Here is an 18313-nt window from a genome sequence, read left to right on the forward strand (position 1 = left end):
GGGGGGAGTCTCGAGATTCAGAGAATCTCTTTATATATATATATATTTAAAAAAATCTGTTTATTTGTGCTTTGCATTTGTAAAACCAATAAAAATGATTTCAAAAAAAATAAAAGAGGTTTTGACAAATCCACGAAGGCTGTCAAGCCACAATGGCTATGCTGTCTCCATAAGCTGGAAGCAGTAATGCTTTTGAAGACCAGTTTGCTGGAAACAGCTGGAGATTGTGCTCAGATCTTGCTTGCTGGTTTCCCATAGGTATCTTGGTGGGTCACTGCGAGCAGAAAATCCTGGACCAAAAGGGTCATTTGGCTTGATGGAGAAGGTTTGTCTTACATACGGCCAACTCTTGAGTAAACCTGTGCAGAAGAAAGGCTTGCAAAGCCTAGGGATGGAGCCTGAGAATCACACATCCTCTGGTCAATGGACTGGCAACCACAGAGCAATTTTCTTTGAAACAGCACTTTCTTTGCACCATCCCAGAAGGTAGTACGTTTACACGATGGGAGAAGACAGCTGAGAATTAGCACAGGTCCTGATCACAGTGTGTTCCCAGCTTGAGGCAAACTAATCTTGTTATGGCAGGAAGGGGGGGGGGCCAAGCGAGGGTTGTTGGTTAACCGAAACCTGGCATTATATGCACGTCACCAAGTTTTTAAGGGGCCTCTAGGCAAAAGCTTCTTTGGCACTCGGGCTGTAGGATAAATCAAGCTAGCAGGTTGTATTTTTAAGCATCTCACAGAACAGGCTTTTTTCGCCCGCGAAGTCGGTATCTGCCACGACTCTCCGTAGCAGCAAAACGGACAAACAGAACAACTCTTGTGCAAACAAATAAGAAGAATGGGAGATAGCAGAAAACACAAGGACACGGTGTGCCGGTCACCTGCCTCTGGGCAAACCGGCGGCCAGCGCATAAACAGCCCAAGGTGCTCAGAGCAGGCAATGGGACGAAGCGTACCTCAAGGTAGGAAAAGGATGGCGTGAACTATAAGGCGGCACGATTTGGCATTTGTAAATGCCCAGCTCAAGTGTCCCCAAGTGCCTTGTAAATAGTTGACATTTAGAGCATTGGACTACTAGGCCCTGGGAGAACAGTGTTCGAATCCCCACTCAGTCAGGAAGCTCATTGGGTGACCTTGGGCCAGCCACCGTCTCTCGGAATAACCTACATAGCAGGGTTGTTGTGATGATAAAATGGAGAGGTGGGGGATCATGTTCACCACCTTGAGCTCCTTGTAGGAAAAGTGGGATATAAACGTAGTAGTAGTAGTAGTAATACAATGATCCTATAAGGTAGGATGCTGTTATTCTTTCCATATTCTTCCCTGAGACCTCTGGGTATAGGGCGGTACAGTGGTACCTTGGTTCTCAAACGTAATCCATTCTGGGAGTCCGTTCGACTCCCGAAACCCTACAAAAACCAAGGTGCAGCTTCCAATTGGCTGCAGGAGCTTCCTGCACTCAAGCGGAAGTTGAGTTGGACGTTCGGCTTCTGAAAAACGTTCGCAAACCGGAACACTTACTCTGGGTTTGCGGCGTCCAGGAGCCGATTTGTTCGGGAGCCAAGCCGTTCAAGAACCAAGGTACCACTATATATAAATTCAATGAAGAATAATTAAAGAATAATAAAATTACAGATTGGACAGAGCTGCGAGGACAAAGGGCTACCTCCAGCACAGATGACGTGAGATTTGAAGCTGGGGTTCACAGCTCACGCTCAGCCCTGACACTACTTGCACTAAGTTTTGAGGTGGTACAAGACGGAGCCATAGAACCCAGATAGAGGCAAGTTTGTGGGGGCTGCGAAGGAAGAGTCTATTGCAGGGAACATCAACATGCAACTGCTTGGGGAGGTAGCCTCCAACCATACCATTAAACCCAGAATAACTGCTCTTCAGCCACATTACACTATTCATTGAGGAAACAGCTCAGTTAGTTAGAGCGTGGTGCTGATTATGCCAAGGTTTGATCCCCGTATGGGACAGCTGCATATTCCTGCAATGCAGGGGTTGGACTAGATGACCCACAGGGTCCCTTCCATTCTACAATTCTAGGATTCATTCAAAGCACTTTAGAAACAGGAATGGCTTTCCCCAAAGAATCCTGGGAGCTGTAGTTTGTTAAGGGTGCTGAGAGTGGTCAGGAGACTCCCCCTATTCTCCCTCACAGAACTACAATTCCCAGAGTCCCCTGGGAAGAGGGACTGACAGTTAAACCACTCTGGGGATTGAAGCCGGGACCTTCTGCATGCAAAGCTCCACTGAGCTCAAGATTCCACCTCAGTGTTGTTTACACTGACTAGCAGCAGCTCTCCAGGGTGTTAGAGGCGGGGGGGGGGGTCTTTTCCCAGCGCTACCTCAAGACGCTACGGATTGAACCCTGGAGCTTCTGCGTGCCGCAAGGCAAATCATTGGGACTACACCTCCCAACATCCCAACTAGCAGTGGCAGTGCTCAGGGATGGTGGGAGTTGTAATCCAACAACAGCTGAGAAACACAGCTAGGCCAACTATTTTAGAACTAGCGCAGTAGCCAACAGCCTCTGCCTCTCCCAACCCACCCAACACCTCTCCAGGTGGGATGCTCAGCCCTAAACAATCTCCAGACAGCTCTTATCCAAAGGGGATGGGTGGGGAGATGGAGAGGTACAACAGGGAGAAGTCTCTCCAGGAGAAAGTGAGAGAGAGAGGTTCCAACCTCCTTCTCCAGCTCTGAATGATGTACATCCCCTCCTGGGAAGGGAAGGGCACTAGAAACGGAATTTGGCACAGTGAAAGAAGGAGAGAGAGAGAGAGAGAGAAGATGATCTGGAAGGCACACAAAGAGCCCTTGTAAAGCTCATCGGCTCATTTCGAGGCCAACGGCTCCAGGGACCAGGTGAGTCAAAATGGGCTCAGGGACGGCTCATTTTCAAAGGGTGCCAGGCACCCGCCTGGTTTGGCAGGCGAAGGACACCTACAGAAGATGCAAAACTGGCAAACTTTTACGAGAGGAAAGAACGTCACGTGCCGGCCATAAAACCAACGGATTCCTGTTGCCTAAGAGGGTTCTACTTCCCCAGCCTGAAAGAGTCCTCCTGGATCAGGCCAGAGGCCTGTTTAGTGCAGCATCCCGTTCTCACAGCGACCCTAGCCAGATACGACGCCTAAAAGCAGGATCTGAGCACCGCAGCAGCAGCAGCAGTCTCCTCACTTGGGATTCCCAGCAACATGCATTCAGTTGGAAGCAGAACACAGCCATCGTGGAGGCAGAACATAGCCTGGCAATGTTGTTAGACTACAACTCCCATCAGCCCCAGCCATATGAAGCAGGGGCTGATGGGAACCACAGCCCAGCAATACAGCAAGCCCTCAACTTGCCCAAGGTTACATTTCGGGGATCACACCTAAAGCCAAAATCAGGTATAATTGAAACACATTGAGATGAATAGCGGTAGGGAGTACCCAAGTTTACACACACACACACACACACAGCCCAGATGCATGTCCTCTTTACACCCCCTTTTTAATTATTATTTTTTTAAGTTGCCACGCGTGTAAAGCTGAATGTGCACAAGTTAAATGTGTGTTAGTTATGGGATAACTGTATATAGAGGGCACCAGGCTGGAGCTGGGCTTACCAGAGTCCATGTTGCATTTCAAGTCTATTACAGTCATACCTCGGTTTAAGTACGCTTCGGTTTGAGTACTTTCAGTTTAAGCACTCCGCGGACCCGTCTGGAATGGATTAATCCACTTTCCATTACTTTCAATGGGAAAGTTCGCTTCAGGTTAAGTACGGACTTCCAGAACCAATTACACTCATACTTCGGGTTAAGTCATACCTGCCAAGTCTCCCGCTGAAAAATGCGGGATCAGCAGCGGTGCGGCACCGGAAGTTGCGTAGAAGCAACTTCCGGGGCCGCTCTTCCCATGTGTGGGCACCAGAAATCGGGCAGAGCGGCACCAGAAGTCGCTTCTATGCATGCCCAGCACCAAGATGGCAGCTGGGCATGCGTAGAAGCGGCTTCCGGTGCCGCTCTGCCCGATTTCCGGTGCCCACACATGGGAAGAGTGGCACCCAAAATGGAGGCTCCCTGGCAGGTAGGAAATCTGGGGGATTTCCGGGATTTTTCTCCATTCGGGAGAACAGCGGGAAACGGATTAAAATCCGGGGGTTTCCCACAAAAAACAGGATACTTGGCAGCTAAGGGTTAAGTACGCTTCAGGTTGAATACTCTGCGGACCCGTCTCGAATGGATTAATGCACTTCCCATTACTTTCAATAGGAAACTTTGTTTCAGGTTAAGTACGCTTCAGTTTAAATACAGACTTCCAGAACCAACTGTGTACTTAAACTGAGGTACCACTGTATTGGCAAGCTGAGTTCGTCTGCAAGGAGCCTGCTCCTTGCCTTTCCTTCCCAGCCCTCGTCCGGTGGCTTACAATTTCTAAACAGAGGTCAGGATTGGCCCCTTCTTCTGTGCATATTTGGAAGCATGGTGCACTCAATAAGCTCCCTTGGCAGGTGCAGAATTCTGCACCCATGACATCAGCTGAGACTGATGGGAATTGCAGTCCAAAACATCTAGAGGACACCAGGTTGAGGAAAGCGGCCGTAGAGTTGCTGCTGGTCAGTGTAGGCAGTACTGGGTTAGATGGGACTGATGGACTGACTTGGTATACGATGGTCTCAAATTTTCAAATGTGAGCTCATTTATATGGGCCACTACCAGCTCTGCAGAGAAGCCGGGCTCCTCCCTCCATCAGCTGTCACCTGGCAGCAATAGCCACTCCATCAGGATAAACCAAGGAAGAAAGAGAAGGGATGCACGACCACTCCATTGATGCAACAGGGAAACCAGCACCTTTTGGTGGTGTCTCACCTTGAGCTTTTTCACTTCAGGTGGTCATGAGAACTTGTACCAGACTCTGCTTACTATTTCCTCTGCCCCCCCCCAGTCCATTTTCCTTTTGCGCCGTGTACAGTCAAGATTCTAAGCCTGAAAGCAAGGCAAACCATCCTGCGAGCCTTCATTAAGGATTTTTAAAAGTAATAATCTTATAATAATAATATCCAAGTTTTATTGTATTCATAAAAAACCCGCTGAACTATTGCCCATTCATTTTACTGGATCTCCTATTCTGAGTATTACTTAGACTGGGGGCAATCCAGTCAAATGGGTGACATATAAATAATAAAATTATTCCTAGTAGTAGTACTATTTTTTCTCCCATTTCATGGTGGAAGAACACATTATTGCCAACATTAGACAAATCTAAGAACATTGATCCATCTAGCTCCGTATTGTCTACACTAACTGGCAGCAGCTCTCTGAGGCTTCCAGAACAGAACAGCCCCAGCCCTGCCTGGAAACTCTATAGATAATGAACCTGGAACCTTTTGCATGCAAAGCAGATGCTCTGTCACTGAGCCAGAGACCTTCAATGCAATGCATCAGACCACTGAGTCCATCTAGTTCAGTATTGTCTGCACTGACTGGCAGCACCTGTCCAGGGTTTTAGCCACAGGATGTTCCAAGCCCTACCTGGAGATGCCAAGGATTGGACCTGTGACTTTCTGCCTGCAAAGCAGGTGCTTCCAAACACTCTAGCCTGTGCATGGACAGAAGACTACCTGGAGGCCCCAAAATACACCACCTGGACTTCCATGGTGAAAGACAAACGCACACAAAAAAAAACCCTCCGTTGTTCTTGCATCAAAGATCTGCAAACCTTCCAGGCTCTGAGAAGCAAGAAGGGTGCTGGGTGGAGAAGGCACTCTTTAAAGCCCCCTGGCTTCACTCTGGACTCTAAGAGCACATGAAGAACAGTGCTGAATGAAACCAGTATCCCATCTAGTCCAGCATCCTGTTCTCACAGTGGCCACCCAGATGCCTGTGGGAAACCCGCAAGCCGGAGTCGAGCGCATTTTGCCTTATCTTTAAACTAAAAAGTCACAAACACTGCAACCTTTCCCCGCCCCTAGGGGAGTCGCTCCACTCCCTTGATAATTTCAGCTGCCCCTTTCCAAGTTTTCAATACCCATTCTGAGATGAGGCGGCCAGAACCGTACACGGTGCTCCCAATGCACTTGCACCATAGATTTGCACACCTCTGTGTTATATCGGCAGTTTCATTCACTCCTAACAATCCCTAGTGTGGAAGTGGTGCTCTTAATCCACCAGCAGCCAGCAATAGATAGGCAAAACTTTCTTACATCCTCTGCAGTAATCTGCAGGCACCTTCCACAGCGCAGGCATCCCAGGAGAAACTCACCAATTTCCGGAGCGCCCCCTCGTCCATGCTTAACAGCCTCTCCTCCGACATGTCCCCCGGTCAACGTCCAGCTTCCCACCTTCTGCCCCCCACCAAAAAAAAAGACCCTCGCAGTGGTCTCAAGGCACCGCTTCCGTCTGCAAACTCTGGGAGGGTGGCCCGCTCAGCATCCGAAGTGCCGGCTCGAAGGAGGAATTCTGGAAGAGAACAAACCACAGCTGCGTTAGGCGGGCGGGGGGGGCAGTGAAAGAGATAATAATTGGGAGGTCTTTCCCCCGGAGTCATTAAACAGGGTGTTGAAAGGCAAAAGGAGTCATGGCAGCCAGATTCACTGGCTGCTAATCCCCAAACTGGAAAAGGAGACCGTCTGAACGCCAGCCCTGGCGGAGATCACCGTAGATCTCTCTCTCTCTCATATACACACACACCGGCCAACTGGCTTCCAGGAAACTCTGATGAGTCCCTCAAGACACAGAACCCCAGACTGAGAGAGAGAGAGAGACCTCTCCCTGTCTCTCAACTCCGTTTTCCAAGAGTTTGGCCAGGCAAGGAGCCTCAAGCAGAGCGCCAGAGTTTCTCAACTCATCAGGGAGAAAAAGCTTTCCACCCAGCTCAGACGCATACCGATTCCAAACGCGCCACAAAGGCAGCGGGCCAGCTAGCATCTTGCCCACCCAGACACCCAACAGTTTATATATATATTTGGGGGGGGAGAGAGAGAGAAAAGGGCTGACTCAGGAATAATAAGCCTCGCAGAAGTCGGCGCAACTGACTACTCACAATAAATTGCTTCATTTTAATTGGGAGTGACAAACGGCCAGGCAGCATACTTACCGGGGTGGTGTAATCACTGACACACACAGAGAGATATTATATATCTCCAGACACACGAGGTAACACAGGGCTGATAAGAAATGAATGGGAACTGATTTGGACCAGGAAAAAGAGGCTTTGGGTGCCTACTCAGACATCAGACTCCCTTTGATATGTTGCATCCTCTACACAAGCCTACCTCGCAGGGTTGTTGAGAGGATCGAGCAGGCTGACCCAGAGTTATATTATCCAGAGCTGTCAAAAGACAGTAAATAATATACAGTGTATATTGATTTAAGTCATTATTTTTAAAAGTATCCGTGGGAAAGATGGGGGCATAGCCCACATGCAGATTAAGGTGCAGTTATGCAAGGTCTTTCAAGAAACCATCAAGGCTCAATAGATCGAGAGATAGAAGGTCCACATGGTTATGGCACGGTGACTATTAAAATAGTGAAAAAGCAAGTGAATGCTAACTTTTAAATCTTTCTGCAGCTCCCAGATCAGTGCCAACCGATGTCCACACACACACTCCACACACACTTCAGGGGCCCAAAACCAGGTGTCAGGAAAGGGCAGCAACACACGAAGTTAATAGCAAGTACATATAGGAGGGAGGTGTTGGGTGAGAAACCCCATTTAATCTAGATTAAGGTATTTCATTGCACACGCACATACACCACATCTCTTTAGTAGCGCTTAAATGTGTAAGCTTTTCTGAAACCGTTGTCCAAATTGCGCACCCATTTTCAGGATTATCGACGACAAATCAGACGCGCCGTCCAGATTTGGGACACACATCCTCTTCAATCCGGATCTACTAGCCTCACACATCCTCTGCAATCCGGATCTAGTCCACTGCGGTTCCCGAATCCAGTTAACCCGTTGATTTCTCTCCCTCTCAATAAAGACCCACTTTAGGTTGGCAACACACCCTTCCCAATCCGGATTAGCCATTCACTCTCCCCCCCCCCCGCTCACATTAATCCGGATTAACTATTTGCTTCCCTCCCCCCCACACACACACACAACCAAGAACAAGGCACGCACCTCGGCAGAACCGGCAGAGCCATGCAGGAGCCAAACTCTTCCCCTATGCACTTTTCAAATCCCGATACAGATCCGGTCCCTCCGGCTCTCAAAGCACTTCTGAGCCAGCAACCCGTGCCGCGCTGCCAAATCCCAGCCTCCTCCTTCAATGCCCCGCCCCGATTTTCTCGAATGGACCAATCGCAGGTCGGATCTGGCTCCGACCGCTCGCGTAACTGCTCTCCGCCTTGCGCTATTGGCTCAATTCAATTGGGTGGCCACGCCTTCCTATGCCTGTAAGCCCGCCTTCCCCGCTTGGCATGCTGGGGGTTGTAGTTCAAGGTGGCACTCCGGGAGTTCCACAGGCTTGAACGACAGGCTTGAACGACGTTTTTTAAGAGAAAGCTAATTTCTGACAAGCTGCTTAGAGTTATTGTATCTTATTGTTGAATTGCCTTAATTGTTTATTTGCTTTTTGCATATATTTCCTCTCCAAATTATAATAATGTTATACTGATGATGGGAATGTCATTTACTGTATAAGTAGAGGTTCTACGTATATGTTATTTTTTGCTATCGGTTGTTAATTTTGTTGGAAGAGCAATAAGCAAGCATCAAATCAACTAAGTATTCCCATTCATGACTAGCAGCTTTTTAAAAGCATTCAAATATCTTTTAAGGCAGCCCCCTCAACAACAGCCTGCATAGCTGGCAAGTTTTCCCTTTTCTCGCGAGGAAGCCTATTCAGCATAAGGGAAAATCCCTTAAAAAAAGGGATAACTTGGCAGCTATGACAACAGCCCTGCAAAGTAGGACAGCATTATTGTCGCTGTAGTGCAGGTTGGAGCGGTGCGAACCTGAGAGAGTGTTTCCACCACAACAACACCTCAGTCCTCAAGAATTTACGGGCGGGCAGAGGTAAAGGACTTCTTCACACAGCACATAGTCAAACCATGGAACTCACTCCCGCAGGAGCTAGTAATGGGCACCAATTTGGACAACCTGAAAAGCCTATAAATGGCTGTGTGGATATCATAGAACAGGCATGTCCAAAGTCCATTTCGGGGGCTTAATCCGGTCGGTTCAATCTGGCCCCTGTGGCACTTTATTTCCTGGGGTAAAAAAACCTCAACAGCTTCAATCCTAAAAAAAAGGTCAACAACTTTGGTCACCCCTCATGGCCCTTCACTTCATCAAATCTGGCCCTCTTTGAAAAAAGCTTGGACACCACTGTCATAGAATCATAGTTGGAAAGGACCCTGAGGTTCATCTAGTAGGAATACGTAGCTGCCCCGTACAGGGATTGAACCTGCAACCTTGGTGTTATCAGCACCATGCTCTAACCAACTGAGCTTTCCAGACACTGGAAAATAAGGGATATTATCCATATAAATGGATGTTTTTGTTTTTTAGGCTTTCATCATTCCCATTGCAGTGGTACAGTGGTTAAGAACTTAATTCGTTCTGGAGGTCCGTTTTTAACCCGAAACTGTTCTTAACCTGAGGTACCACTTTAGCTAATGGGGCCTCCCGCTGTCACCGCGCCATTCTCATCCTGAAGCAAAGTTCTTAACTATTTCTATTTCTGGGTTAGCGGCGTCTGTAACCTGAAGCGTCTGTAACCTGAAGCATCTGTAACACGAGGTACCACTTCTAGTTACAGGTAAGTAGCCATGTTGGTCTGAGTCGAAGCAAAATAAAAAAATTCCTTCAGTAGCACCTTAAAGACCAACTAAGTTTATATTTTGGTATGAGCTTTCGTGTGCATGCACACTTCGTCAGATACACTGAAACAGATTCTGTTGTGTATCTGACGAAGTGTGCATGCACACGAAAGCTCATACCAAAATAAAAACTTACCGGTAGTTGGTCTTTAAGGTGCTACGAGGTACCACTGTATATCAAAAGTATGGAACGTATCGCTGATGTCTCTTGGGGGGGGACTTTTATCTCTGGTTTGATATTTCATGCCTTTGTTCTGAGATTATTTTCTTCTAAGTTTGCAAAAAAGGGGTGGGGGGGGGGAGAAGATTGCACCAATTCATGGAGGACAAGTCTATCAATGGTTACCAGCCATACTGGCTATGCTCTGCCTCCACTGTCAGAGCAGTAAATGCTTCTAAATACCAGTTACTGGAAACGACAGGAGAGGAGAGGGCTCTTGTGCTCAGGTCCTGTTTGCGGGTTTCCTATAGGCATCTGGCTGGTTACTGTGAGAACAGGATGCTGGACTAGTTGGGACATTTGCCTGATGCAGCAGCCTCTTCTCAGGTTTTCAGAGGAATCCCAGCCAGCACTCATGTCTCCCAATCCCATGTGCAGTTTTTTGTCATGTAAGCCACACTGGGGTAGCAGGGCAAACTCCCAAAGCAAGTAAAATTAACTGCGGGCCCCAATTGGAATATGCCGAAATGGCAAAACTGACCGGAAGGCTGACCGGAACCAAGAAGACAAAAACTTCAAGAAAGAATGGGAAAGATTTATAATTTATTTAGGAGACCACTGTAAAACAAATGAAAACATTAAGATATGAAACATGGACGATGGAATATTATGCACTTGAAAATGTTGACCAGGCATCCCCAAACTTCGGCCCTCCAAATGTTTTGGACTACAATTCCCATCATCCCTGACAACCGGTCCTGTTAGCTAGGGATCATGGGAGTTGTAGGCTAAAACATATAGAGTGCCGCAGTTTGGGGATGCCTGATGTTGACAATAGGACCTAGGGAGGGGATGGTGGGAAGTCTGGAGATTCAGAGAAATCTCTAAACATGAACATGTACTTGGTATTGTTATAACTTTACACTTGTAAAATAAAATAAAAATTATTTAAAAAAACAAAAAACCTACAAACCCCCAAATTAGGGATCCCCTCCAAACCTGTGCCAAAGTTTTGAAGTTGTTTTGCCGCAAAACACCCCCACGTTTTGTAGCGCCCCACAAACCGAGAAATTGATACATCAAACATGGGGTTCCCAAATGTTGGGGTTCACAGTTAATGAGGCCCCCCAAAAAGCAGAGTGCTCAGGACTGTTTTCTACACACGCTGTGTGTTCTTTGAACTCTCACCCCAATTCGTGACCCACACCACTGGCAAGAAATCTACTGAACGAACAGACCTGGGACGGATAGGGATTTAATGTGCTTTTTCTATGTTTTCAGCTGCTCGGTTTTCACTGTTTTTACCGATCATTTTAATTTCTTGTATGCAGCTTTGAGGGCTTTTTTTGTGACAACCCAGCAATATTCAAATTTTGTTAAATAGTAAGAAATTGGCAGGGGGGTGGGCTATATGAGCTCTAAGGTGCCTCCAGTTCTTTTTCTTTTTTAAAAAAACAACAACTTAACAATTGATGACAGGGGACCCTGGAACAGCAGCAGGCATCTCAGACAGCTAGGGAGTCCGTGCTTGGTCCTAGCCATTGTACTGCTGACAATGAAGAAGGATTAAGGGCGGCTCTGCCACAAACAAGCAAATGTAATTGTCTGGGATTTAGTTACCTTAGGCTTAAGGGTCCCAGCAGCTATTTGCTATATGTCTGGCACATTTCAGCGCTGCCTGGTAGCCATGCTTAAGTACACTGGTCATAGATACTGGGTTTTGCACGTCTGTTCCCTCCCCGTGAGGCAAGATCGAGGAGCCATCCCTGCCAAAAGCTACGTATGCACAACACATTTAAAGCACATGCCTTTCGCCCAATCATCCCGGGAACTGTAGTTTCCCCACATAGAATAATAGAATTGTAGAGTTCCAGGGGAGCCCCAAAGGTCCTCTTGTCCAGTGTTTCTCAACCTTTTTTGGGCCACGGCACACTTGTTCTATGAAAAAAAATCCCGCAGCACACCAACTCTGTGCCGCCCTATATTTAGTTTAGTTTGGAGGGGAGACGTAAAGCATGCCACTGAAGAACTGCTGCGCGGTAGCCAGGCGGACCCACCAGGCGCAGAGCCTGCGGAGCGAGCGGGGACACGTTAGACGGCACACACAGACCCCAGGCGGGCAGACACGGGCGTGCAGCTGCCGGTGCCTCCCTCCCAGCCGCCCCAGGCAGCCGCCGCCGCTCTGGCCCGGCGAAGGGAAGCCCTGCGCAGCCTTTCCTGCCTGCCTCCTCCTCCCCAGGCGGCGGCGGCGCCCTCTCTGGCCTCCGGCTGGATGCCGACTCTAAATTTTGCCGCGACATGCGGCGGCGAGAATGGCCATTTGCATTGTCACGTGCCTGGCGGCCGCCAAGATATAACACTGACGCGCCGGAAAGGAAGCCAGCCGGGTCACGACGCGGGCGCTCGCCTCGCGTCATGACCTGGCCGGCTTCCTTTCTGGTGGGTCAGCGATGTGACAATGCAAATCGCCCTTCTCGTCGCGGCACACCAGCCAGCATCTCACGGCACAGTAGTGTGCCGCGGAACACCGGTTGAGAAACGCTGCTCTAGTCCAAACCCCCTGCAGTGCACGAGTCGCAGCTACAGAGCTACAGTTCCCAGCACCCATAACAAGCTACAGTTCCCATGATTCTTTTTTGGGGGGGATCCATGTGCTTTCAATGTGTGGTTTGTGGTGTTGCCTATGTGTGTGCGTATGAACGAGCGCGCTCCTTCTTCTTCTGTGATCACTTGTAGCCGAATAAAATTGTCTTCCATGAACACAGTTTTAACAGTGAGTCCATAAGTGACTGTGGAGCCCAATTCTGGATCCACACGTCCTTCCACAGTGGGGACATAGGTTTCCAGGCAGGAGTTGATCACGGTGAGGGTTTGCCAAACATGCCTTCCTCTTAGCACATTTCTCCCTTTCGTCTTGAGTTCAAGTGTCTTCATCATCACAATCACCCAGCAGAGCCATTTTCCTTAAATCTCTCTGGCTTGGTGCACAAGATGCAGACCATTGCCTGTTCTCTTCCTTCAAACATCCTCTGTCTCCACCCAGGAGCGTAGGAGGGGGGGTGGCCTGCCCCGGGTGTCATCGTTGAGGGAGGTGACAAAATGACACACCACAAGGGGAGGCACTTACCGCAGGGCCTGGCCTGCAGCGCGTCCGAGCCACGCGTCTCTCCTGGGAGTGACACGGTGGCTCAGCCCCTGCGCTGCCCGAAATGGCAGGATGGGGCTTGCGTCCACCAGAGCCAATGTCCTCACTGGATGGAGGCTGCAGGAGTTTCTTTCCTCAACGAGATGTCAGCCATGACGAGCAACAGGATCTGATGAGGACTAGGAACTCAGGCATTCAACTCGGAATGTGAGAGAGGAATGGCGGGAAGGAGGGGGCTTCCCAGTTGCTGCTTCTCACTGCAAAAAACAAACAAACCAGGAGAGGCGTCTGTTAGTATTTGTGATGTAATTTCCTTGGAAATGTATTTCACAAAGGATAAATGGTATTTGGGAAAGGAAGTGGCCATTGGTTGGTTATTCTGTTAAGTTCTACCTTGACTGTGGGCAAGAATGTTACTTGCCCAAAAATGGAAAGAAGCAAAAGAAGAATGGATACAAATAGGTATGGAATATGCAGAAATTGCAAAACTTACTGGCAAAATAAGAAAGCAAGATAACAAACTTTTTATAAAAGAATGGAAATGGTTTATGAAATATTTACAAACAAACTGTAAACAGATAAGAACATTGGCAGGATTATTGTAATAAGATGCAGTTTTGTAAGAGTATATATTTAAAGTAGATGAATAAATGAGCAAATTAAGTTAATTTGGATACGCGGAAAAGATTAAAAATAAATTTAAGGAACCACAGAAAGGGGGGAGGAAGTCAATTTTTGAAATGTTAAAATGATTGTAAAATTAGTGACATGTATAAAGCTGAAAATCATAAATAAGATGATGATTAGATAGATAGATAGATAGACAGACAGAGTTCTGCCTTGACTGTGAATGTGAGAGGCTTGGGGACTTTGTGCAGACACTGTTTGGAGGGTTTTGTAAATAATACTTGTTGTTCAACTGTTGCCAACCTGACAGGTTAAAAAGATTTATCTTCGACTATTCATGTACGGCATATATTTTTATCACAAATAGCTGACAGCATCTGCTTATTGCATGTCATCCGTTTGAAGCACATGGCTTACTGCAAAGAATTCTGGGAAGAGCAGTTTGTGCCTCACAGAACTACAAAATCTTAAGCAAGTGTGGGTGAGGGGGAGAACCACTGGCTTAGTATGGGAGTTATAAGGTCTGCATTGGTCAAAAGTTTCATTATTGTTTCATAGGTCACATCCACACCATATATTTATAGCACTATGATACCACTTTAAACAGTCATGGCTTCCCCGGAAAGAATTGTGTGAACTTTAGTTTCTTATAAGTGGTTAGGAGGCACCCATTCCCCTTCACGGAGCTACAATTCCCAGATTGTTAAGCCACTCTTGAGCTCCGCTGTCTGGACATTGAGTAGGGATGGCTACCAGCTTAAATTCATAGAGGTAAAAGCTACCAATGGCCATTAACTACAATGGCAAGGCTCTGCCTCCACAATGGTTCCTGAATAGGTAAAGGTAAAGGCCCCCCTGGACTATTAGGTCCAGTCAAAGGCGACTATGGGGCTGCGGCGCTCATCTCACTTTCAGGCTGAGGGAACTGGTGTTCGTCCACAGACGGCTTTCCGGGTCCTGTGGCCAGCAGGATTAAACCGCTTCTGGCGCAACGGAACACCGTGACGGAAACCAGAGCGCATGGAAACGGCATTTACCTTTCCGCTGCAGCGGTACCTATTTATCTACTTGCACTGGTGTGCTTTTGAATTGCTAGGTTGGCAGGAGCTGGGACAGAGCAACGGGAGCTCACGGGGATTTGAACTGCCAACCTTCTGATCGGCAAGCCCAAGATGCTCAGTGGTTTAGACCACAGTGTCACCCATGTCCTGAATACCATTTGCTAGAAACCACAGGAAGGAAGAGTGCTCTTGTGCTCGAATCCTGCTCGAATTCTGCTAGATGGGCCGTTGGCCTGGCTCATCAGGCTCTTCTGAGGTGCTTGTGTTGACCTCTGTCACCTTCTTTTAGCGGTTGTGCCTTGGCTTGTGACAACCAGATCTCTAAACCAACATGAAATGGAGAGGAACAACCATTGTGGAACAATCAGATATGGGGCAATAAATCACCGGCATGCGCGCACACACGCACACCCCTCCCCAAAGGTTGTGTTGTGATGAGATAGCACTGGGGTTAGAGAGGAAGTCTGGGGCCAGTTACCAAGGCCGGAAGCAGCCATGTGCCAAGGAAAATGACCTGATAAAGAGGACATTACGCCCTGAAATAATTTTCAAGGTTCAAAAAAGAATTATTGGAGAATAATGAGAAATTATTATCGAAAATGTATAAGCTACTGTTAGAATGGGGCACTAAAGTTAAAGCTGTAATGATACACTTTGGGCAAAACATGTGGGTTACAAAAATATCTTTTAATTTATGGGGAAAGTTGTGGAAAGAGTATTTAAAATTTACAGCTTGTTGTACGTTGAAAGAAAACTACATGGAAATGATGTACCGTTGGTATTTGACCCCAGTAAAACTAGCAAAAATGTATAAAAACATTTAAAGTATAAAAATGTATAAAAACAAAAATGTATAAAAACATTTAAACATTAAAAGTACCTTCTTTAAAGATAAAGAAGGTACTTTTACCACATGTGGTGGACATGTAAAATAGGAAAAGACTTCTGGGAAATTATTCAAAATGAATTTTAAAAATGTTTAGGATAACTTTTATTTAAAAAAACCAGAAGCCTTTTTACTAGGGCTAACAGGAGATGAAATACCAAAAGTATTTTTAAAAGACTATTTATGTATGCAACAACAGCCCATAGCTGCCAAGTTATCCCTTTTTTACAGGGATTTTCCCTTATGCTGAATAGGCTTCCTCGCGAGAAAAGCGAAAACTTGGCAGCTATGCAACAGCCGCAAGAATGCTGCTTGCCCAGAAGTGGAAGGAAGAGAAAGACTCAACTAAAGAAGAATGGATAACCAAGATGATGGACTATGCCGAAATGGCAAAGATCAGGATCAGGCACCAAAATGACAAGAAATTCAGTCAAGAGTGGGAAAAGTTTATAGAATATCTTTAAAACCACTGTGTATACCTCAGAATGTTAGCAGTGTTATTGTAACACGTATAATGTAATATTAGTTAAAGGGGGGAGAGAGAAAATGGTTTATCAAAATGTACTGTAATTAGATTCAAAAAAATACGGGGAAATTAGGAAAGGGGGGGGGGTTCCGAGGGATCCAAGTAATTCCAGGAGTGCAAAATTTGAAAATGATGTGAATGTATAAAAATTTTGTTTTTAAAAGAAGACATTATGTCCTGAGGAGTTTTGACAACTGCCTCAGCTGCAGATCCCCTGAGGCGGGGGGTGGGGGTGGGAGGCAATGGTACCAGCCTTCTGGCAGTACCGCTGTGTGGGCCACAGGGCCTGTCCTGTAGCCCCATAATGGGCCTATGGGACTTTCAGCCTAAAAACGCAACACACATTTTTAAAAAAGGGACGGGGAGGGAGTAGGAAAAAGCAAACTGAGGAGCCCATTTTCCTAAAGTTAAACAGAAGTTCTTATCATGGCCATCTAGAATGGAAATAAATACAGTCATACCTCGGGTTAAGTACGCTTCAGGTTGAGTACTCTGCAGACCCGTCTGGAACAGATTAATCCACTTTCCATTACTTTCAATGGGAAAGTTCGCTTCAGGTTAAGTACGCTTCAGGTTAAGTACAGACTTCCGGAACCAATTGTGTACTTCAACTGTACTATAACACTTGCTAATGACAATGGGAATTATAGGGACAGAACTACCGAAATTGTATAGAAATCTATTCCATGTATGCGACTACAGCAGCAATAATGTTACCTGCCCCAAAATGGAAAGAAGCAGAAGTCCCAGCAAAGGAAGAACGGATACAAAAACGTATGGAATATGCAGAAATGGCAAAACTTACCAGAAGAATAAGAAATCAAGATAACAAACCTTTTATAAAAGAATGGAAATGGTTTGTTGAATATTTACAGATAAATTGCAAACAGATAAAAACATTGGCAGGATTATTGTAATAGCTTGCAGTTTCATAAGAGTGTATATTTAAAGTACTGTAGATGAATAAATGAGCAAAGTAAACAAATTTGGATATGCAGCAGATATTAAAATAATGAATTTACAGAACCGCAGAAAGAGGGGGAAGGAAGTCACTTTGAAATGTGAAAATGATTGTAACATTAATGAAATGCATAAATTTGAAAAGTATAAATAAAAACTTAAAAAAAAACAAAAACCACACTTGATAATGACTTGTTTCCCGTGTTATAAGAATTTTGAGGTCATATATATATATATAATAATTGTTCATAAAACATGTACATGAATGTACAGAAACATGTCTGAAGCAGCACAGGAAAACAGGCCTGACTGACACCATTTTGACTCTCTCTGACCAGGTGTTCCTCTGCAAGGAAGAAGGGGGGTGGGGGGAACCTTCTCATTGTCTCAGGAATTAAAGTGATAATCCCTGGCATCCTGATACCTGACTGCCAGACAAAAGGGTGTGATTAACTTGGCTGGGAAACAGGGAAATGTAAATATCTCTCAATTTTGTTGATTAGGTTCTGGGGGCAGGGGGCAGGGTCCAGGGTGCTCAGATTACTGCCACCAGACCTCCCCTTTCATGATGTACCTATGATGAATCTAGGGAGGGGGGGTCTTGGGCTACACCCCTTCTGTGACATATGGATGATGCTTCTGGGGGGTGGGCTGAAACCAATTTCAAATCTCTTTTTAAGGGCAAGACATCTTTGTTTGGGGTTCCTTCCTTGTTCTCCTGTGTGAGAGGAAGGACCCTGTTGCAACAGCAAAAATAAAAGTGCCTTGCTTCGCACGTCCTGGTTTGGTCTCTGTTATTTGGTGGGCAGGAGACGCTTAAACTTTGTCTGCTTGCCAGGATACCTGGACTCTTCCTGGGTCAAGGATCCACTTAATTCTAGGGCCGTGTAGCTCTGCAAAATTTTTACAACAGTTTGGCGACCACTTCGGGGACCCAGTTTTGCCTTGAGCTCCGGGTTCACTGAGGAAGGGGAGCCCAGCGCGCCCTTGCCTCTTTTGCAGGGGGGTAAACCAACCTCAGGACCCGAGGCACTTGGTAGTAATTGAGAGTCCAAGCGGGACCCCCAGGACGAAGCAACGTTTAAAGGGACAAGGCTGTTTTTTTTTAGGAACCAGTTGGAAGCTG

The 18313-nt window shown here is 46.6% G+C and overlaps 1 protein-coding gene across 11 annotated transcripts in view; it reads right to left on the minus strand.

Moving 5' to 3' along the window:
- The window catches only part of SMTN (smoothelin), an 83910-nt gene extending 75671 nt beyond the window's left edge, over window positions 1-8239 (minus strand). For 7 of the 11 annotated variants that reach the window (XM_088659816.1, XM_088659815.1, XM_088659817.1 and 4 more), the window contains exons 1-2: window positions 8120-8239; window positions 6257-6453 (exon numbers count right to left, since the gene is read on the minus strand). In XM_088659816.1, the coding sequence (XP_088515942.1) occupies window positions 6257-6307 (51 nt within the window). In that variant the 5' untranslated portion in view covers window positions 6308-6453; window positions 8120-8239. Of the gene's footprint in view, window positions 1-6256; window positions 6454-8119 lie in introns of those variants that run through there. The other 4 variants (XM_060269543.2, XM_088659814.1, XM_060269542.2 and 1 more) reach the window with 1 other exon arrangement.
- Window positions 8240-18313: the final 10074 nt, after the last annotated feature.

This window comes from Zootoca vivipara, chromosome 16 (assembly GCF_965207765.1).
Source record: "Zootoca vivipara chromosome 16, rZooViv2.hap1.1, whole genome shotgun sequence".
Lineage (NCBI taxonomy): Eukaryota > Metazoa > Chordata > Lepidosauria > Squamata > Lacertidae > Zootoca > Zootoca vivipara.